This window comes from Rhinolophus ferrumequinum, chromosome 16, assembly GCF_004115265.2.
Source record: "Rhinolophus ferrumequinum isolate MPI-CBG mRhiFer1 chromosome 16, mRhiFer1_v1.p, whole genome shotgun sequence".
Taxonomy (NCBI): Eukaryota; Metazoa; Chordata; class Mammalia; order Chiroptera; family Rhinolophidae; genus Rhinolophus; species Rhinolophus ferrumequinum.
In genome coordinates, this window is record NC_046299.1 from 5,233,364 (window position 1) to 5,256,384 (window position 23,021).

At 44.8% G+C, this 23,021-nt stretch overlaps 1 protein-coding gene across 1 annotated transcript in view; it reads right to left on the reverse strand.

The window, feature by feature from the left end:
* Positions 1 to 23,021, reverse strand: part of FANK1 (fibronectin type III and ankyrin repeat domains 1) — a 69,591-nt gene that overhangs the window by 4,523 nt on the left and 42,047 nt on the right. The window contains exons 2-6 of the mRNA XM_033131232.1: positions 20,035 to 20,212; positions 12,313 to 12,437; positions 6,039 to 6,120; positions 4,982 to 5,056; positions 4,055 to 4,120 (exon numbers count right to left, since the gene is read on the reverse strand). Coding sequence (XP_032987123.1) covers positions 4,055 to 4,120; positions 4,982 to 5,056; positions 6,039 to 6,120; positions 12,313 to 12,437; positions 20,035 to 20,212 — 526 coding nt within the window. The remainder of the gene's footprint in view (positions 1 to 4,054; positions 4,121 to 4,981; positions 5,057 to 6,038; positions 6,121 to 12,312; positions 12,438 to 20,034; positions 20,213 to 23,021) is intronic.

Here is a 23,021-nt window from a genome sequence, read left to right on the forward strand (position 1 = left end):
TACAAGGTCTCTCTCTGGGTGATAAATGGAATGTCCAGCCCTGAGGCCCCAGCCCAGACGGGGCTGCAATGGAACCTGATGGCCACATCTGTGTCCTTACACGGGGCCTCCATTTCTTGGACACTCCCAGGAAGAAGAGAGCTGCCCTTCACCTGCCCAGGGTTGAGGCTGTTTGCTTCTGATGCATGTCGCCAAGTTCATGTCCAGAAATGTCACATCAGTTCACACTGGTATCGACTGCATCTGAAAGTGTCCGTTTTACTCACCCTATACCAACACTGCCATCATGTTTTAACTGCTAATGTGATAGGTGGACATTTATTACTAGCAGGGCTAAACATTTTTCATAGAATTAATTTCTTCTGCTATGAATTGTCTTCTCTGTAAATTGCTTTTTCTACTGTGTATAGATGTTTTGGGTTTAAGTATAGGTACGTATTTTCTATAGTTAAAGTTGCCAGTAATTTGTCTATGTTTGCAAATCTTGCCCCAGATTGTCCTTGACTTTGTAATTCAGGTTTTTCAAATGTATGATGTATTCTTAATCTTTTTCTTAGTGATTTCTCATAATCCTTTAGTCTTTCACATTATGAGATCAGATAGATACCCTTTTTCCCTGAAAATAAGACCTAGCCGGACCATCAGCTCTAATACATCTTTTGGAGCAAAAGTTAATATAAGCCCCGATCTTATTTTACTATAATATAAGACCAGGTATTTTATTTTATTATATTATATTATATTATATTATATTATATTATATTATATTATGTAATAAAATATAATATTATAGTATGTTAAATATATTATATTATATTATAGTAATATAGAGTATATATTATGGTATATTATAGCATATTAAATGTTACTATGTAGTATTATATAAAAATAATGTAATATATATTTAATGTAATATAATGTATTTAATATACTATATAACACTATGTAATAACATATTTAATATACTATAATATATTTCATATACTATAATATTATATTTTATTACATAATATAATATAATGTAATATAATATAGTATAATATAATATAAAAGACCCAGTCTTATAGCAAAATAAGACCGGGTCTTATATTAATTTTTGCTCCAAAAGATACATTAGAGCTGATGGCCAAGCTAGGTCTTATTTTCAGGGAAACACAGTATATGCCTGTGTTTTCTATGGTTTTGTTTTTTACACTTAATTCTTAATTCACCTGGAATTTATCTGGATGCATTCTGGAAGGCCAGGATTTAGCTTAATTTTTTTTTTTCTTCAAGTAGCCTATTTTTCCAGCACCTTCCTCATTGATCTTTGTTGCCCCCGTCATCACATATTAAATCCTAATGTCTATGGAGATTGATTTTAGGATTTATATTCCATTCTATTTATCTTTTTTCCAATTATTTGTACCAGTATCATACTACCGTAATTACTTAAAATTTTATGAGCATTTAAATAACTGTCAAAGCAAGTCCTTCCACATTCTTCTTTGACAAAGTTTTGGTAGCTAGTATCATCTATTTGTTCTTCCAGATAAATTACAGAATCATTTTGACAGGTTCTCAAGAAAAACTCCATTTGAGCCTACACTGAACCTATATTTAATTAGGAAAAAACTGAAAATTTTATAATATTTGATCTTGCCATACTGGCATATGGTATATGGCCCTAGTTTTTAAATTTTTATCTTTCAGTAAATTTTTATAGGTTTTGTATACAAATTTCTTACTTTTATCAGATGTTTATTTTTTTATTCTACTTTGTTTCCCTTATTGTATTTATTAACTAGTTATTGATTGCCATTATTTAAGAAATTGTTTTTCTTTATTTTATAGCTGGCCATTTTACTGAACCTCCTTATTAAGTCCAAATATTTGAAAGCTGATTCTTTTTGGTTCTACAGGAAAGGAACCATGCCTCTCACCTCATTTCAAGTCTTGCTGAGCTGATCAGCCTGCCAAAATACCAATCATGAAATAGCAATATGTAACTTGTAGTTAGCTATATGCCTAGCACTGTTTATGTGTTTTTTTCCACATACAGACTCATTAAATGCTCACAAGCCTGTAAGTACTTCTATTACCCCTATTTTATAGATGGGGAAATTGAGGTACCGAGAGGTTAAGTAACCTGCCCAAGGTCACGCCCCCCCATCCAGACAGGAGTTGGGATTTGACATTGAGCTTTCTCTTGACCATGGGCTTCATTACTAATTTTTCAAAGGAATCTGTCAACACTAACGGTGACACTGGCCCATCATCTGAGATGATAGACAAGTTTGTATGATGCCATCAAAGGATTCACTCATTCCCATATGACAGACACTGTCCCAGGGCTGAAAGTATCCTGCACTTTAAAAAATAAGATACTTTTTAAAAGTATCTTGATGTGACGTGTTACACCGAATTTTTGTTCTGCATCTACACACACACAGGTGTTCACCTTTAGTCTCCTGGTGAGAAGTATGATACAACATTTCCTAATACTAGATATCCTTACTCTCCTGCACAGCCCACTTAGTTGAGATAGGAGAGATATATAAAAGTCTTCACACATACAGACATACAAATCGGTTTCTTTCTCTTACTATCAGATTTTAGCAATGAGGTTATCCTCTGTAGCTTTCCAGCTTCCTTCCTCTCTGCTCTGGAAAAATTCAAGGTTATTATCAGCATCTAGAAAACAAAACAAGCTGACTGGTAGAACAGTCACGCTATATTGGAGGTAATCCTTTAATAAATTTTCTAATTTCTTGTATGGGTATTGGTTATTTCAGATTTTCTGCTTCTTGGGTTGGTTTTGGTGGTTTCAATTTTCTCAGAAAAAGCAGCCATTTCAATGAAGTGATCAAACTACTACTTTAGATGCAAGTGCCCCATTTTTCTTCTCATGTTTAAATTTCTTCTATAACCACAGTTATGTACCTTTTCAATTTCCTAATTTTTTTTCTTCTAAGATTTATAAGAAACTGGTCCATTTTATTGAAGAGATTTTTGTTTAAGAGGCAGCTCTTCACATCTCAATCTTTATTTTTTAATTAATCAATTTCTACTTTTAAGTCTTTCCTTTTCCTACCTCTCAAATTTTTTCCTTTTTCATTTTTCTTTTTAAATTGCTATTATTCTTTTCCAACCTTCTTGACTTAACGGCTTAGTTCCAACATCACCTACGAACTAGTTGGAAAACTGCTGTTTAAATTTACAAGTGATTGTTTTATGTTATTATTCAAAATCTATTTCTGCATTGTGTGCAGCGAGTATAGTAAGCAGGCTTTCCGGTTTTAGAAATTGATGTTTTTTTTTTGTGGCCTACGATTTACGATCAGTGTTTGGTAGCTACCCTTCGATGCTAGTTTGCAGTGCACAAGCCTTGGATCTGTGTGTCGCGTTATGTGACTGTGAGCTTTGCATTTTGTTCTACCCAAGTGCCAAGCACAGAACCTGTAGTCATCCAGTACATACTGGTTGATTTAAGTTAATTAATTAAGTCTAATTACTGAGTTAGTGACCATTTTCAAGTCTTTCTAAAGTGTTCTTTGATCTGTAAGTATAGATTTCTAAGGCTCAGGCTCTTTTCGTGACCTCCTGTAAGGCACTCGGCCCTTTCACCTCAGGAAGTTCTCAGGTTGTACCTTTCTGATTGCCATTAGCGTCTTTAGAAACACTAGAAACTTAGTTCACAGAGAAAAGCAAAATGCAATGACAGCCCTTAGGAAGGTACAAAGTGCGACAAGTACTTACAACCGAGTGCCCAGCACAGAGCTGGTGATGCCACGTTAATAACTATCGTTTACAGAGCATTTGGTGTGTCTGTGCTGGGCACTGGTGGAGGGTAGATCTGTGCATGAGAATAGAGACCCCACAAATACGCTGTTGACTCAGGGAGCAAATGAATAAGACAGTTCCGTCGTTGCCATCTTTCCTTTGTGACATGGTACTTTATCTCTCAGTACTGCCAAAAGAAATGATCAAATATTTGCATTAAATCAAAAACCCTCTGGGCACAAGCCTAGCAACACAAATATGGGAACTTTTTGGTTATATTCCATCCACCTACCTGTCCTTGCCACTTCCATTCTTCAGATTCACATCAGTGCCATTAGAAATGAGGATTTTCACAAGCCTAAAGGGGACAAATTTAAACACAGCTGGATAAGTAGCTTCAATGAGTAGGAACCAGCGATAATCCAGTAAAACTGAAAACCACTATATTTATGACATGTCTTCCCAATACGTCCCTCTCCATCTTCAGAGACCAGCTAGCTTTAAAGACAGGGCAAAGCAGCAAACTACCCTTACACACACACACACACACACACACACACACACACACACACACACACTAACACTCACACACAGAAAATGGGGTTTTACCTTTTACATGAATTATTCATTGAAAACAAACTATGGCACAGAAACAAATTGGACTATCAAACTAGTCCACTGTCACGTCAATGACCATTTTAAATATATTTTCAAATGATGGCATTGAATGAAAATACATTTCTATTTTTTCCATAATGGCATTTTAGTAGTTAAAATATGATTGAAAAATAAGCTATTAGTATTTATGCCTCTGTGTGGAACCGAGATAATGGAGTGTATCAGTGAAAATTATACCTTAGCAACCTATCAGGGAAGTTTGTTTTCCAGAATTAATAGTCCTCTTTTTTTTTTTTTTAAAGAAATTCAAACTCTAATACCCAGTTTTCCCAGGACATATAAAATATACTGCAAAGTTTAATTAAATGGCTACCTCTTTTCCTCACCATACAAGTACACATTTTTACACACTCTCATGCACGTCCTATAACTTTATGAGAAAAACAGCTGAGATTTTGTTCAGCCCGTACAGGGCACAGTTTTGGAAAGAGAAAAGAAATGGGGTTCGTCCAGCACCTCTTCCCTCCCATCCCCACCGTGACTGGAGTCTTTGGAAGTGGCCACAGCCCCTCACTGAAAGGTGAGAAGGAATAAAGCCCACCTGGTGTACCCTTTCTGGGCAGCAACCATCAGCGCCGTGAAGCCAAACTTATTGGGGACATCAACCTTCACGTTACTGGGGGAAAACAGGAAAAAAAGATTAACATGCTTGGCATGACTCCCTGTAAATTTGCAGCTGACTTCTCATACGCGTTCAGCACAGGTGGCTAAAATGGTTCATTTTACCGAAAATTCCAATTTCTTCTGGGCCATTAAATTTTTGTTGTCTTAGACTGCCCTGCCGAATATTTTAAATTCACAAGGAAAGAAGAGAAAATTGCTGTAATTTCACTAAAAAGAGGCACTCCCTTCAACTCAAAACCATTATGCGAGCTGATAAAACACTCTGAGAAGGACACGGCATCTTGGCTGCAGACGCTCCATGAACAGGAGCCCGTGGGGTGGACAGCCACGCTTTTGCCTCGATTCCCATCTCACCTGCTAGGCACAAAGGGCTTAAATGTCAGCTTAGCAGCTTTGGTTTTTGCGGGAACCTTCTCTTCTCCAACGTACAAGAGCCCCAATTCATAGATGACTTGTCTTCTAGGGCACTCAAAACTACTGATTCAAAAAGAATCTAGGTGACGACATTGTCCCTTGTTTCATTTAGGAGGCAGCTTCAAACACCTCATCTGCAGAAATTATATCCGCTACTGTCCTTCTAATGTTCTATCAGCCCTTTGAATTAGAAACAGCTGATTTAGTGATGACTTAATTCTATTAGGAATTAGATGTGGGCATTTTGGGGTGAAATTTGCCTAACTGCTACGTAAGCACGAGTCAGAATTTAGTTCTGGGGAGAAAATATGATACCCAGACTTTTTCAGTTTTCATTAAATAATCACAACATGTACCCCTTACATGGGGCTCTAGCGTCATCTTTACTGATGATGCCAAACTCACATCAGTCACCTGAGGTCAATTTTGGAGCCAGTTGAAAAGCATGGGAAATTTTCGGAAAATAAAATAAAGCTGTATCATGCATTTCACTGCACTTCATGGACACTAAAAAATTTAGAAACAAAAAAACAATTTTTTAAATGGTGGAGTTCTCTCACCCTCCTTGAAGAAGTCGAACCAGCAAATCTTCATCATTCACATTGACAGCTCGATGGAAATACTCACTGCTTATGGGTTCCCCTGGAGAAAGCAGATGGAAAGAAGTCACCCAAAATATAATGAAAGAAGATTTGTTCTGGCTGTATTCCTCCTGTGGCCTTAAGTAGACGTTCATGTTCACCACCAAGAAGGCACTTGGCTGTTCCAGTATCTTACATTTCTGAGTTGACGCCTTCTTTTACTGCAAAGGACCTTATTTTCACACATTAAGAGAAGAATGCTATCCTAAAGGCTTGGAACACTTTCAAGTTATGAAAGCATTGTTCTGTGAATGTTAAATAACACTTGAAAACGATCCTTTCAGATCTCATGAGACTTAATGTTTCTCACAAGCTAGGATTAGCTCCACAACTGTCACAACATGCTGGGTTTCCCCTGCCAAAGAAACAAACAAACAAACAAAGACAGATTGCTTTAACATTTGGAATCCAAAACGTGGGTTCTTCCCAGAAATATACCAGTCACATTGGCCTTGCCTCCTCTGAGCTGTGGGGGCAGAAGGGTAAAGACGAGCAAGGAGAAGGAGCCTGAGAAATAGCAAAGGAACAACGGACAGTGGGGCAGACAGGAGGGCGTCCTTTGTACATGGGGAATGTGAGCTCCTCGAGGTAGAGGATGGGCAGAAGCTCAAAACCCAGCTGAGTGTGGGAACAAAGGGACAAGGGAAAGAAGCCCGTCTTTCAAGGCATTTATGTCACGGCTTCATTGGTGTCACGTACCACGATTTTCTAATTTTTAAAATTACGTCTGATGAAGCTTAATGAAATAATACAAGCACAGCCCTGGGAATAGCACCTGGCGTGTCGTAAGTCTCCACCACGTGTCTGTGGCTGAGGAGAGTCATGGTGGGAGCAGCTGCCCTTGTTGGGTACAGGGCATAGTCCCTCTGCCTTCGGCTCACCCCCAACCACACTTAGAATACCTACCTGACCCCCATGGGCATGCGTGTATAATCCCTCATTTGAGTCATCTCAGAGGTCTCGTCCATTCACTCAACAAATGTCTGTTAAGTAACTTACATGCCAAGTCACTGGTGGTCCCAGAGACAACAAGACAACCGTGTGCCTCTCCCCTGCCAGTTCCACTGAGTGTGTACGTCCAGCCTATTATTATTCTAAAACCTAAAAAACAACCTCCACCCTCTACCCTTGTCCTTGGTCCTCCCACACTCACCCCAGACTGCCTCCTGGGGCTCACCCAACCACTTCACCTCCCTCTTACAGCCTGGCCGGCCGACGCCCACTGGCCATCTCTGCCCAGTGGGACGTAACATTCCCTATTCCAGCTCCTTGGGGTGGGAAAACTCTCGGGGTCATCCATTCTCCTGCTTTCCTTGGAGGAGTTTAGCTGGACAAAGTACAAACTGGGGGCCGGGGGCAGAAGAATGAAAGGATCACTATCAGAATGACCTTCCGCTGATACCCTTTCTTCTGTTTGATAAAAATAAATTTAGGCCAAGTTAAAATTGTTTTGAAATAATTTGGTCTGCGAGAGCTTGCCAATCTCTTAAAGATTTTTTAGCTATATTGTACTTCCTTTCATCATTCCACACATATTTTTAGACCAAAAGCTTTGAATGAAAGTATCAGGATAAACTGTCAAAACGTAAGGCCCACACTGTCCCTGCCCTTCCAAGGGAGGTCATGCCTAGCTCGGTGTTCCACTAGAGGGCTACGCAAGGGGGCAGGGGTTTGCCCCCAGAAAACCCCCCGAGGACATTTGATCAAGTCTGATGATGGTTTTGGTTGTCACAACTTAAGGGTTGGTGCTACTGGCATCTAGCAAGTAGAGGCCAGGGATGTCGATAAACATCTTACAGTGCACAGGACGGCCCACAGCCAAGGATTATCCAGCCCCATGAGGTCAGCAGTGCACATGGAGAAACCCTGGGCTACAGTATTATGGCTTACAACAATGTAGTATGTGACCCATCCCACTGTAGTGGACATACTATGAGTCAAGTTCCCCTTCCCTCACACTTCCCAGAAAGGAGGGAAAGGGTGGCGTGGAGGGAAAGTCTGTTATCTCACCAAACAGCCCCCACTTCTGAGACTCTCACTCTTCAATTGCCACTAAAAATACAAAAACAAGTAATTTGCATGGAATCATCTAGAAGAACACAGGAAGTTCCTCCTGTGTCTACTCAATTTTAAAATGTGGTCTTCTGACTGAAATCCTATTAATTAAGCTGCACCTAGGACTTCATACAACGCTGCTTAGGTTCTCCTTCAGACCACAAAACTCAGAGCCAGAAAGGCCGCGTGAGTCAGGCAGGTCACCCAGGCAGGGGTGGATCACATCGCAGCTCAGAGCACGTCTCGTCAGGCCACACTCCTTCCTTGGGCGTTTAGTACGTGTTGAGGTAGCTGATCAATTCTCTATATGCATCCATTCGTAGTAACTTTTGAAAACAAGCAGACATCTTAAATAAATAAGACCGACAGACAACTCCCACACACCCACAAAGTATACAATGAAAGGGGGGTGCCTAAAGCCTAAAAACGCTTCAGAGAAGTGTTCACTTCTTGCGATTTTAAAGAAACTTCTAAAGCACTCACAGCCTCCCAGCACACTTCCGTGCTGACCACGTGCGAGCCACCTTGTCCATCTTACCTGAGCAGCACAGCCCTCCCACTGGGCTCACTTCCTGGTGCGGCCGCCCAGGAGGCTCTGCAGTGTGCAAATATTGGGAAACGAGGTAAGTTCATTTCATGCTTAGACGCTGAGGGCGTCTGCATAGCCAAGACCAGGGTATTTCGCGATCAGGATATAATTTAAATAAATGTGTTGCCTTTTCCAGCTTCTGCAGGAGGTCATCAGCCCTCTCATTTCTTATTCTGAGAACGAAGCGTCGTCTCAAGGAAGAGAGGGAGAACAGCGTAACTGTTGCTCATTCCTTGCTTGCACAAGGCAGCAGGAACTGTCATTTGGGGCAAGAAAGCTTTCTCAGCGTGACCACTGTGAGGGGGGCAAAGAGGCACCAGGACGGCCAGCAGGGCAGGCGTGGGTCACCCGAGGCCGGGCGGGTCTCCCGTTTGTGAACTTGACAGAGAAATAGGAAAGGAGAGGCTCTTGCTGGCAGAGCAGAGCGGTTCTTCCTACTCCCACTCCAGGCAGGAGTGGAGAAGAACAAAGAGGAAATTCCAGCCTGAGCCAAACGGTCCACTCCTGCTGCTCCCAAGTCCCTCAAGACTTCGTGGATCTGGCCCAAGAGATGGCATCAGTTCATGCAGCCGAAAATAAAGAAGTCAGGCTTTGACTTCGTGGGTTTGTTTTTCTAATGTGTACCCTGAGTTTTGTCCTTCCAAATACTGAACTGACGCTGCCTGTGGGGAGAATGTCCACAAGTGCTCATCCACCCTGTATGGGTGGGACTCACCAGGCAGGACCACACAGGGGGGACCTCATGAACGAGTGAATGAATGAATGAATGAATGAATGACTCTCCCAGGAGAGGAGGAGGGCAGGGAGGTCTTTGGAAGGCCATCACTCCTGTTCTATAACAGGGTCATTTAGCTGCAGAGATTATAATGTGGTAGTAACATCTTTCCTGGTGGAAGCTAACTCTCCACGAAGAGCAGTGCATAAATGATGAGCCCATTGGAGAAGATATTTGCCAATGAACAAGCACCAGCTGTTTTTCTTTCTTTCTAAGGGCCCAACTGATTAAAATTGCATGCCTCATTTAAGCAAGAGTCTCGTGTACTTTACCTGGAAAAAAAAAAAATAGACCGAGCATCCTTTATTCAAAGTACATGCTTTTGTAATTCCCTAAAACACTTTCAAACTGAATGCAAATTATCAACCCACAGAAGCATTTTCACTTGTTCTGTACAATGTGCATCTTTTTAATTCTTTGTGTAGCATGGTCTGCCTCCTTAAGAGAGTCTGCTTTGGATATTGTAAATGTAACAAGAGCTAAGGGAGCAGGGGCCAGCCGGAAGAAAGAGTGTACCTGAACCTTACCACTAGGGGCGCCCCTGAGGCTGAGCCCGCGTCCTCAGAGCAGCACCTGTGCTGTGACCTGCCAGCGACATGCTCAGGAATCCCAGCTCACCGGGACATCACCAGAAGCCCAGTCTCCATCACGCCCGTGTCCCTGCCATCGGTCCTGGCTAATTGCCCACGGGAGCTGTGGACTGCCGAGACAAACGCCCTGGACCACTGAGCCAGTTATTCACGGCTGCCTCTCGGAAGCCAGTTTGGCAATGAGAAGGCAGAGCCCTTGGCAGCTGATAGACAGGTACTATGGTTTCTAACCTCCTAAAGAGCTCCAAATGAAGAACTGCCTGCATGTCACCCAGTCTGGCAGGAAGCCCGGAAGACCCCGCCCTGGCTTTGACATGTTAAGGACGCCAGTGACCGCCTGAGGCTCACCAAGGTCGCCTCTGCATCCAGTTCACCCTCACCTTGCAGGTCCAGGTGGGGGGAAACAGATCCAGCTCCCAAGAGACATGAGAGCGAGCTGACAGCGAGCTCATCCGCTTAATGCCGCCTCTAGGCCTTTCCATTCGCCGTGCGTCCACCCCCATTTATGAAGGACCGTCTGCATGCAGACTGACCCATCGCCCCTCCCTTCAGGAGCAAATAGGTGGGAGACAAAGAAGATAAAGACGTGAAATAAGATGCAAGAAGTACTGCTAGAGGCGGTGCGGCACAGCTCTGTGCCGGGGGATGAGCTAAAGTCCACGGCAGAGAAGGGAAAGGCACGTGGGCGGAGGCTGAGCCCCGCTCCGGCCCCGGAGCAGGCTCTACAGGCGCAGGACTGGAGGGGGCGGCCCACAGGCCGGTGATGGGGGCGCTCCAGACAGCAGGGGCAGAGGCGTGGGGGTGGGCTGGGGATGCAGGGGGGGCAGGAGGGGACCGGAGGGAGCTGCACGGAGGCCTCACAGCAACCAGGCCCCGGGTCCCCAAGGGTCTCTGTTCAAATGATAGGCTCCCTTTGCCAACTTTTTCTCCTGCCCCCTTGTCTTCCCTCCACACGCCAAGAACTAACTTGTGTTCTGCTGGTTTGCCTTCTTTTCTTTCCCCTAAAAGCTCCAGGAGCTCAATGCCTTTCACACGAAAGCAAATGCTTTCAAAGTCACCCGTTTAAGGGACAAGCCCTCTTTCCTGACAGGCATGCATCTCCATCAGTGACCAATCCACTTCAAAAGTCTCCTCTGAAATTTTGTTTCTTCACAAAACTAGCTGAGCACTTGGGAGTGTACACAGCTTCGCCCCTCTCAGCTTTAACTAAACTCTCAGTTTGCTAAACTAAGATCCGGTCCCCTAACCCCTTGTTTGCAACTGAAGATATTAATAGGTTGACTCAAAATCTGAATTACCTTTAATCCACACAAAAACGTCCATGAATAAATGCCTAAAGGAGACAAAGAAAACCCACAAGAGGAAAAATAGATAGAGGAATAGGGAAAGAGATAGAGATCGAGATATATGCCAAATGTCACATTGAATAACATTTTAAAATGACTTTTTACCTACAAGAGGAAGATTTCTTTGTACAGCGGCAAAAAGACATGTGTTTTCAGAGTGAGCCAGAAAGATCACTTCTGACTATTTCAGTCTTTACAACAGTCTCGTTAAAAGATGCTATGGGATATACACACATCTTTAAAATGTTTTAAAATACCGATCACAAAGAATATTTGCTGCCCTGGTCTGACCTGGGCACCAGCTGCACGGGTCAGAGGCACGTGGCCAGCTCTGACCCCCACCTCCGTGTGGCACTCTCCCTCCTGCATTCTGTGGACGGAAGTATCGCTGTTCATTCTTCCTCACTCACAATATCCCCGGGAATCAGAAATCAAGACACACACACTGAAGTTGTCCGCAAAGGAGAAAACACCGAGTGGACCTTGTCTGTCACCTGAGGACAGGCAACAGGCACTGGTTCTCCGCAGGAGAACGTCTGCTCAACCCACGCGCGTCTGGCCCATGTCCTAAGAGGGGTGACCCCACCCTTTTGTACGGAACGTGCACCCACAGGGCAGTGCTGGCACAAAAACAGACCTCCCGTTGGCGGAAGCACTGCTAGATGTCCCTGTGCGACGGCCAGGCCCCATTGGTACACTGTCAGCACAGCGTTTAAAAATGGAATCGTTCCTGCTTCCTCGTGTAAGGCCAGGAAAAAGGCAGGATGTTTCCATCAGCACCACCTTGGTGTATCTTCATGTGTCTTTACATAAGTAAGTCAGAGTGTTTGTTACTCACTGGTTGTGGACACGGTGACCACAGGGCTGTACGCATATTCTCCAGACGGGCTGGTGACCTTCAGTCGAAATCTGTACAGTGTCCGAGGTTCCAGACCTTCCACCACGTGCTTTGTTGCATATCCCCTAGACCAGAAGAGACACACATGCTGACACCAGGGATCACAGCGGTGTTTTCTGACAGTCATTAAAAGAGCAGGTGGCAGCCACCTTCAACCGCTGTCTATTTCAGCACAGATCTGATCTTGGCGGTTGTCCGTCTCCCACACGAGACCATGAGAGTCTTTGCACAGAAGACAATTCACAAGTGACCCCTCCATCTGTCCCCAGCACACGCCCGCTCTGTTCCACAGTGCTAGCCCAGTGTTGACACACAGCTGGCACGCAGCTTTGTACTTTGGAGAAACAATCATGTTTACCTATGATATTTGCTCTCCATTAACCGAGTTTCACGTTTGAGAGCTCAGACAGGCAGTCCAATAGTACATAAATGTTTTTCTAGTGGGGTCTTTGAGTGGATGGTGAGGCTGGCTGTCTAACTGACGGCGGCGTATCTATTGTAGGCAAAATAATAAATACTACAGGGGAAGGACTCGAAGAAATAAAATACATGATTGCTTGTAGCCTGTGAGCAACTCAGAAAGGGGCTGAGGAGTCAGGCAGCATACAAGAAACTACTCTAACATCAGGTCAAGTTCATCTAGGAAAAGGTTTGTAGGAAATAGATGCTAACCACACACAGAAAACGGATCCCACGCGAGCAACGGAAACCGTGCGCCTGAGGAGGGAAGACGGATGGAGTCTCATCTTTCAAAGCCTGTAAAATGAGCACCAAGAAATGAGCACTGATAGGCAATCTCCCCGCCTGCTCAGAAGAGGCTGGGGTCCAGCCCTGGGGACAAGACCCCGTCCCTCTGCGTGGGAGGCAGGTCCCAGGGGCCTGGCTTTGACTTGTACTCTTTCTAGGATATCAGGTCTCTAAAAGTCAGCATTTCCCAATATTGCCCAAAACCTCAGCTTCCCATTACTGACAAAAACCTTTATTGGCATTTGACTCAATTCCACGTATCTTTCCAGTTCCTTTATCTAAATTTTTTTTTCTTATACCTTAAGGGCTTACCTTTTGTGGGTCGGTGTGTATGTGTGTGTTGGGAGAGGAGGGTCGGTGTGTGTGTGTGTCTTGCAGGGGAGTCAGTGTGTATTTGTGTGTTTCCATCTCTTCTTTCCTGCTTCAACATCCAACCAGCCTTCTCTCCTCCATTCAGAACACTCCAGAGCTCCTTGGATGCCAAGCTTACCATTGTTTTCTCCATCTTCTGTCTCTAATTTTTCATTCATTCTCAGCAGACCTCTACAGAGGCCAAAATCATACTTTGGAATTCACAACTAATTTTTCAAGGATGTTTATGTGCAACCTAAATATTTGTACATGAATTCTATTCCACATGACTCAAGAAACACATCTAGTGCCCCTAAGTTGTGAGGGGCTGGGCCAGGCTGGAGACGCAGCCTGGACCAGCTCAGGGCCGCGATGAACCTGTCAACCGTGAGTTGACTCCATCTCCTGCTGGTGAATGGCATGAAGAGGGGTCAAGGACAGTGAAGAAGTGACAGCTGAGTCAGGCTGAAATGACAGCACTGGAGTTAGCATCACTTCTGATGAAAGCTCACCTGAAACATGGCTTTAGACCTGAGCCAGGGGGGTATGCTCATACCTCATTTGTCCATTAGACAGCCTCACTCAGGCACTCCCAGACCCCACTGGAAAGCAGTCTTTCCCCCAAGGAGAGGCATATGGCCAATGCATGGCTAGAGAGCAGACCCTACACGTGCTCTAGAGGGAGCAGATTCCTGGGGGATAGTTTGAGAGAACCCAGAGTTCTTCTAAGTTTCATCCCCAAACTCACCCAGCAGGCAAGTAATTCCTCAGCTGTGAGGAACGAGTGACGGGCAGACAAGGCCCAGAAGCGTGTCCTCTAGTAGCAGGCACTTCCCTGGCAGACAAGAAGGCCCCAGGTTGTCTGAGAAAGAACCACTGACTGGAAGGACATGGAATGCAGGGCAGTAGATGGTTGGGGGTGAGAGCAAAGGTGACAGTCCGCATGTGTGCTGAGGCCCAGAGAGCCACGTTTGCACACTGGGAAAGATTTACAAAGACCCTTTCCCCTTTGGGCTTCTCTCCCTTTGTGGTTTATCCAAAATGTAAATTTTTAAGCTGAAATAAAGTCCTAAACACTCATTGAATTTTTTTTTTTTTTTTTTTTTGTATCACAGGTGACTTCAGACACCTAAATCCAAATGACCTCTTGGGCATAGTTCTAACAGAGCCAAGGAAGGGGTGAGGGGTCCTCAGGTACTTCTGCCCCTCGTCTGTGCTCTCCTGCTCTCTGCTGGCCATGCAGCCTCTCAAGTGATACCATCTCTACTTGAATCACAGTTCTCTTCACCGAAAAAAGGCATGTGTGGCACAGTGTCATCTAAGTGGCCTCCAACAACCCCCCTCCACCCCCAATTCCTACAGGTCCATGTTACTCTTCCCACAGCTAGAGCCTCGTTCCTCGAACAGGACGGGCTGTAGCCATGAGATGCAGCTCCGGGCCTAAGCTTGAAGGTGCCTGGAAGCTTCTATTTTTGCTCCCTTGGAAGCTAGCCACCATGTAAAGAAGTTCGGCTTTCCCGCTGGAGGGAGCGGCCGCCTGGTCAGAGTCACGGGAAGACGCCTGACAATGAAGGGAGACAAAGAAGCCCAGTCAGCCCCCGGCCGTCCCAGACACCCCAGCAGAGGCACAGTCACGTGAGTGACGCCATTGGGACGCCACCCCAGCTGAGCTGCACCAGCCGAGACCACAAGGAGCAGAGACACGCCATTCCCACCTTGACCAAACCATAGACTCAGGAGCAAACATGTGATTGGTTTTTACCTTTAGCCCCTAAATTGGAGGGTAGTTTGTTATGCAGCAATAGATAACTGATACGTGAATCGGCAAAAAAGAAATTAGGAGAAAAAAGAAGAATGAACAAATGATAACAACAGCATTAAGAGAAACATCTGAATTAAGAAACCAAAACACAGAAAAGTGTTAAAAATAGATATAAATGCATTCACCATCAAAGAAAACGCTCTGAAACAAAGATAAATATTCAGAAAAGCTGCAAGGGCTAAAAAATAATAATAATTTAAAAAAGGGAACTCTATCAGCTTGGGACAAACAATCTCATGAGTAGGTGGATTTTATTGTTTTGTGAGCATAGATCTGTATCTACATATACTTGAAGCATAGAAACTGAACCCTCAACAATTTGGGACGCCTGCAAAGATCTCAGGAGCTCAGGGAGAATATAATACCCAAGTCTCAATGGAATTCAATGCCAGGTGTCACAGACTTAACATAGTTTTAGACCAAAAGAAAACCAAAAGTGCTCCCCATAAAATCCAATATTGCTATTAATAAATATCATGAGATCACCCTCAAGCAAATGGCACCTTCATAACCCCTGGACAGGGAAATAACAGAACTGTTCTAGAAGACAGATGTAACTGAACACCTCTGGGGGAGGCTGGGGGCTCCCAGGCAGCAATCGAGATGGCCCCACAGGAAGAACCAGACACAGCAGGGGCACATGGCCCCTTGGGGGGTCGTGCAGTGGTGACTGCACAGACTCGGGCATGACACTGTGATTACCATGCAGACACAGGGTGACTAACAGAAGCGGTTTGTTGAGTCTGGGGAGAGACACAACTTTACCCTGCCCAGGCATGGTAGGCTAAAGAATGAAGGAATCATCGAACTGTTTCCACAGTGGAGCAAAATATACGAAGTACAAAGCATACCCTCCTTTTTGTTATCAGTCAATAAGCAAATATTTGATGCAAGAGTCGAGCAAACATGAAACATAAGAAACTAAACATTGGCATGCCGAGGACTCAGTCACCACATTTCTCTCTGTGCTCCCGCCCGCCGCACTGCAACCCGGGCTCCCGCTGATGACTCTGAAATGCGTTTTCCAGCCCAGACTCCCCCCTGGCCCGTTCTTCCCTTATTACCATCTCTACGTGAATGTCTGTTAGTCCCAAACCGAGCTTCTGCTCCACCTGCAGTCTCCCCACCTGTCATTCTAGCTGCTCAGGCCAAAACCTTGGTGCCACTTGTGGAGGACCGATTACTGTTCACGAATATTGGGTGCCCTCCCAAGGACTCTACATCATGCCCTGCTGACCTCAGACATGGATGGATGACTTGCTTTGAGCAATGAAGCATTAGCAGGAGGGAAGTATGTCATTCTCAGGCGTCACGCCATGCACTTGTCCCCCGCTGCCACAATGACTGACAATGTTCAGGCAGAGGCCACTGCATCGGCCTGGGCTGTGGAGGGAGGAAGGTGGAACGGAGCCATGGCCAACACACAGCGGGCACTTTGTGGGCAAAATGAGCTACTGCTGTCCTAAGCCACCGGGATTCTGAAGTTGAAATTAATGCAGTCTAACTTGGCCTGTTTCGCTCACATCCCGTACCTGGTCCACCGGCAAAGTTTTCACATCCATCGTTAAAACATACCCTGAATTCAACCACTTCTCACACTGGGTTCTATTATCTCCCACCGAAATGACTGCACCAGCTTCCTGAGGAGCCCTCCCTGCCCCTGCTGCCGTGGCTCCTACGGCCCTCTCTTAACTCAGCCGCCAGCAGTGCTCGGACAGCAGAAGTCAGGCCCGCCACTCCTGAGCTTAACAACCTCCAGGGCCTTTCCCACCCCTCCACAGGAAAGGCAAAGTTCTCGTGACAGCCCACGAGCCCCCAGCAGCTCCCTTCCACTGCCTCGCTAACCTCCCCCCCATGACTCTGCTCCTTGTTAACGCCACTCCTCTGTGTTTCTGGAACATACCAGGCCCCATCTGATTTCACGTGTTATTTATTTTTTCTTCCTGGAATGTTCTGTCTCTTCACAGGCCCCAGAGAGGCCTCACTTGCTTTCGTCCTCAGATGTCACCGTCTCAGAGAAGCCCTCCTCACCTCCCCCTTAGGCCCCCCTTTTTCCCCCGGCTTTTTCTCCTTGTTTCTTACCATGATCTGACATCCCCTCTCAATGTACTTACGTGTCTTATTTACCTTTTGTTTGCCTCATCATGAAAGGGGGGTTTTTGTCTGTCTGTCCAGTGCTGTACCCCCAGCATGCAGAACAGTGTCTGGCATAAAGCACCTACTCAGTGCATGCTGACTGAATGAATAAAATGCACCAGTCATCATAGGAACTTCAAGGAGGTAGACAGGATGGTGACAGGAGCTTCTTAAAGGAGGTAGAATCTGACTTGAGCAGAACAAGGATGGAGCAGGGGTCGGGGAGGTGAAATTTGTCCAAACAAGGAAAACAACTGAAGAAAAAGTCAAGGCACAGTCACGGGGCAGTAAGTAGGCCTCGTGGGCGGCTACACAAAGGGCGGGTCGGGGCAAACTGTGACGGGCGTGAAACATTAGTCTAAGGAGCTTGACCTTCATCCTCGAGCACTGGGGACCCACTGAAGACAATTTGACACAAGGAAGATTCCAAAGAAAATTCATGTGGCCAAGAGAGAACAATGGGATAGAAGGCGAGGAAAGAGGAATAAGGCCACGCCATCCAATCAGCAAATATTCTGGGCAGTTGCAGGAACTGAGGTCACAGCAATGAGCCGGTCAGAGAACAGAGGTCACACAGGAAACACCACGGTCTGGTGGGGGGCGTCCAGGAGAAACTCGCAAAGGGAGAGCCCAGAAAACTAGATAACTCGCTGTGAGGAGACATCAAGTCAAGGATGGCTCCACGGATTCAAGACTGGAGGGGGGGTCGGGGGGGGGGGCACCTGAACAGAAGCTGACAAGTTGGAAGGAAGCTCTCACATCTAGAACCCCAAGGTCAGGTGTTCCAGATAATCGCTTTTCTAAAGAAATTTGCGAGCTTTAGGGCAACGCAAAGCGAGCGAGCGACAGATGGAGCAGAAGTTCAAGATGAATGCGGTCTAATTCTGCCACCTAGTGTCCAGGTGTGCGCTGCCTCGTTCTCTGAGCAAGTGGGAGCATCTCACCAGAGCCTTTCGCGCGGAGGTCTGAGGGCCTTGCTGCCAGCCCCGCAATGCCAGGCCACCCAAGCGCTGGGCCCAGCGGGACAGCAGGCTGGTCTCTGGGGAAAATGCAACACAACACATCGGGCGGGAGGCCGTGCACATAGCCGTGGTCTCTCCAGGAGAGGTTGTCTACCTGGCCGCCCAGCCAAGGAGAGGAGCATAAAGGAAGGAAGGGAGGATCCCGGACAGCCCCGGCTGGGCTGGGCCCACACACAGCTCATGGTACAAGGGAAAAGGGGGGGAGCGGAGGGGGAATACTTATAATATCATTCCTGCTTTTAGATGGAAACTACCTAACAGAATACATGACGTGATTCAAGTAACATTTTCAAGCAGTCAGGTCAGGAATTATTTTCAGGTGGTTAAGTACATTTCAGATAAATGCCCACTCCTTTTTGAGAACTGGTCATCAGCTCTCAGGGATGGCATCATTCAGGCGAGAGCTGAAGCCTGCGTGTAATACCCTGAGGTCAGCACCCTCCTCACATCGCCACTTTGAGGAAAGGCAGGAAAACGCTGGAACTGTACTTGAGCTTGACCACCCCGGCGCCAGTATCCTGGCTGGACAGTTTCCCATCATGTAACCATTGGGGAAAACGGGGAAAAGGCACACATTTATCCGTTTTCCTTCTCTCTGTGTTGCTTCTTGCAACTAGATATGAACCTGCAATTACCAAAAAATTTAAAGTTTAATTTAAAACCATATTTGTATCTCAGTTTTGGTGTTCCTGAAACACAGAGTCATTTTGCAAGTGATAAAGCTGTCATAGGGGAGAAACATGAGTTGAAATGAAGACTAAGAAGGAATGACTTCTGAATCACTTCTGTTGCATTCATTTACTTATTTATTCATGCAACAGACATTTTGAGGGCCCACTATGCACCGACACGGTCTAGGAGCTGGGAATAGAGTGTTAGGCGGGAGGAATCTGCCTGTTGCTAAGTTTCAATACTGGTGGAGAGATAGAAAAATGAACATGCGATCAGGCGAAATAATTCCAGTGGAGTTCAACGTTACAAGGCGTATGAAACAAGGTCATGACAGAGAGGGTGGCTGGGTGGAAGGATGGCTGCCCCAGACGGCCTTCCAAGGAGGGGATATTTGATCTGATAATTGCATGGTGTGAAGGAGCCAGCCGTATAAAAACAGAAGGAAATATATAAAACAGAAGGGAAAGGCAGTAAGAAAGGTGCCAACGTGGGAACCAGCGTGGCCTGGTTCAGACTGAGACAGCAGGTTGGTTGGAAAGAGTTAAGAAGGGAACAGTGGTGTGGCATGAGGGGGAGAAGTTGTCCAAGGCAGACAGCCTGATGGGAATCGCATCTAATTTCATCAAACTCTCCTTTCTTTCTGTCTCTACATTTTGGATTTTAAAAATATACCATTAGAAGCTCTTCTTTCAGAAGGCTAAGAAGCTCTCAAAGGTACAGAGGGTTTAATTTCAAAGCTACTGCTAATGCTTATTTTTCCAAAGATTATAATTCATAAAAAGCATGAATGCAAATGATGCTGACTCATTCTTTTCTTTAATTTTAAAACGAGTCATTTTATGGACAATAGAAACCATCCCAGCTAATCAGGAAAGCAAAGCAAAATGTTAAGCAATTGGACGCTGCACCTACGTATAAATGATACCGTAAGTGTGCATTTTGGGGTATTCTTCTTCAATCGAGAACCTGAACCACTGCTCCTGAGGTCCTTGCCGTTTCACTTTCTTTTCCAGGTCCCAGTACAATTCAATGCTGTGATGAGTCACTTTGCCCACTACAGGTGGGTGAGGCCTCGAGGATGGTGTGAATTCTAAAAAAGAATGATACAGATTTCAGGAGTCCGTTTCCATAAGGAAGAGAGGCCAGCTGAGCACTGCAGCGGCTCGGGGGTCTAACCACACTTTCCTGTACATCGGGCACACAGGTAAGTGAGTATTCCTCCCTGCTGCTGGAAGAGTATCTGAAAAGCTTAAGTGATAGCACATTCAGCTGATGCCGTGAGCGACCACGCTCTTCAGCAAGCAGGTTGTACCCTACCCGTCAAGGTCATAGTTCAGTCATGGGCACAGGTGGATTAGCAGATTAATTAGGCTATTCTTTGAGCTCATAAAACTTGGTTTGCTACTCTAATCCTTCAGTGAACTGGCTGGCAGACAAAGGCAAGAGACAAATGATATAGCTTGTCCAAATATTTTGTAATATAAATGACAAAGGGTTGGTACCTATTCTATAGAAACAGCTCTTACAAACTAACCAAGGGAAAAACCCAAAGGCTACTAACAAGCCAGGCAGAAGATGAGCAGTGCACAAAACGGCAAAAATAAATGACCAACATAATGTCCAAAAAGATGTTCGTATTTCCTAGTGGCCCCAGAAACTGATAACGGGGTAGAAGTTTACATCCACTCAGACACTTAAGACAAGATATCGTAACCATTGGGAGTGACAATGTCGGGAAGGATACTCACATACATTGATGGTAGGGAAAATGAATTATAGCCTTTTTAAAAAGCAACATGGCATCAAAATTAAAAGTTCATATACCCTCCTACCCAGCCATTGCACTCCTGGTAATCTCTCCTGCAGAAAAATCAGACCACCAGTGCACAGAGGACACAGACATATATGAGGATATGTATGTTGTTAGCAGTTTACAGCCCCCCCCAAAAAAAAAAAAACTTGGTAATAAGAGAATGCTTAAATAAATGATGATATGTCCATAGCATGGAATATTATTATGCAGCCTTTAAAAGTTGAATTGGTTCTATACAGGGTGACTTGAAAGGGTTTTTAGAAGGTATTGTTGAATGAAAAATCAAGATGCATAAAAAATACAAAACGTCCCATTTCTGCAGAAGATGACAAGGGGGGGGGGGCAGCACAGCATATACCAAGTTAGACAGCACGCGTTTGTTCTGTTTCATGATAGTTTTATCTCTCCTGCTAGATTTTAAGTTCCTTGAGCGTTGGCTCCATATCTTACCCTTTTTTTAAAACCTCTCCCTTTCCTCCTGCCTTTCAGGCCTCGAAAATATCACTGATTTCCACATTGGTTACTCAGAAAGGATCTTGTACCCCCTGGAACCAACATCTCAACTTGCTGACCCTTTTCTCCCTGCAGACCACAGGCCCCCTGAGGGAGTCGGTCGGGGCTGCCCTGGTCTTGCCTGCCCCAGGCCGGGAGGACAGACAACCATAGATTTCCTTTACATTCAGATCCCAGAGATACAGTGGGAGCCAGTCTGCAAGCTCATTTTCCCCAAATTTATTTTCCTAATATTTATCGAAAGGATGGCATCACGGGATTGGATAAACCTGGGTTTGAATACATGCTCTGAAGCTAAGTCAGAAAAACTTACCTCAAAGTGTTCTATGATAATTAAATAATACATATAACATCCCTAAATAAATTATGGAATCCTACAGCAGCTGAAAGAAACTAGCTCTAGCTGCAACATAAATTTCAAATGAATGAGCGAAGCACACTGGTTCAAAGGATACATTATTATACTGCTTCTGCAACTTTGTAGAACACACAACAAACATTATATATTATTAAAGAATACATAGGAATATAGTAGAAGTTAAAAATACTGACAGGAAAGGTGCCCACCACCAGGAGAGGGTTATCTCAAGGAAGCCGGGGCAGGCACTGAGCTATGGGCGCAGGGAGGGTGCCTTCCCAATATAGGTGTGAGGTTTCATTTCTTTAAGAATTTAAGACTATATGGCAAAGTGTTCACTTTTTAAGTCTATATGGTACATCGAGTATATTAGGATTTTTAGTTTCAGTATATTTGAAATATTAATTTTTTAAAATAACCATCAAAATAAATGATACGCATTACTACTATGGGACTGTTGGTTTTCTTAGAGTAACCTATTTCGATGTTCTAAATACTAATAAGTACATGTGGGGAAAGGAACTAATGAGCACCTACTATGTGCCAGACACTGGCCTTTCAGTGTGAATCATCTCATTTAATCCCAGCAACTCCAGCTGGTGAGTATAATGATGGCATATGCTTATATCATGGAAGCACCATTGAACAGCTCATTTTGTTTTCAGAACCCTCTAAAACTATTCAAAGACCAGGATTGTTAGACTGTTGTAGATTACCCTCAATATAAGTAGAAGCCAAGTATTAAGTATTGTTTTTATCCAAAGATAGCTGGCCTAGAATCCCACTAGAAATCAAGATAGGCAAGAAATTCGAAATTAATGCCAAATTTCAAAAGGGACAAAGCAATGGTTCACCATGAATTTCTACGAGAAGGAAAAAGATAATATTCCCTGTTCTGCAAGCATTTCCAGTGCCAGCTCTTTACTAATCATCGATGCAGGCAGACAACAAGAGACCTCTGTCCATGAGCCAGGCACCGGCCACAGAAAGTCCACGGCCACTAGGCCTGGCGATGTGCCCACTGCCAGCCGCAGGCTCAGGACCAGGTCAGAACCCTCCCCTGCTGTTCGGTGCCCCCTCCGGGTCCCATACACTGGAAGGGTGTGGTATTTGAGAAGCTGGTTTATTGTTACTCTTTTTTCCAGAGGGATCCAATGGCCCCCTACCCCCCACTGTGGCCTCTCCGAGGACCAGGGATGGGTGTGAGCGAAACCC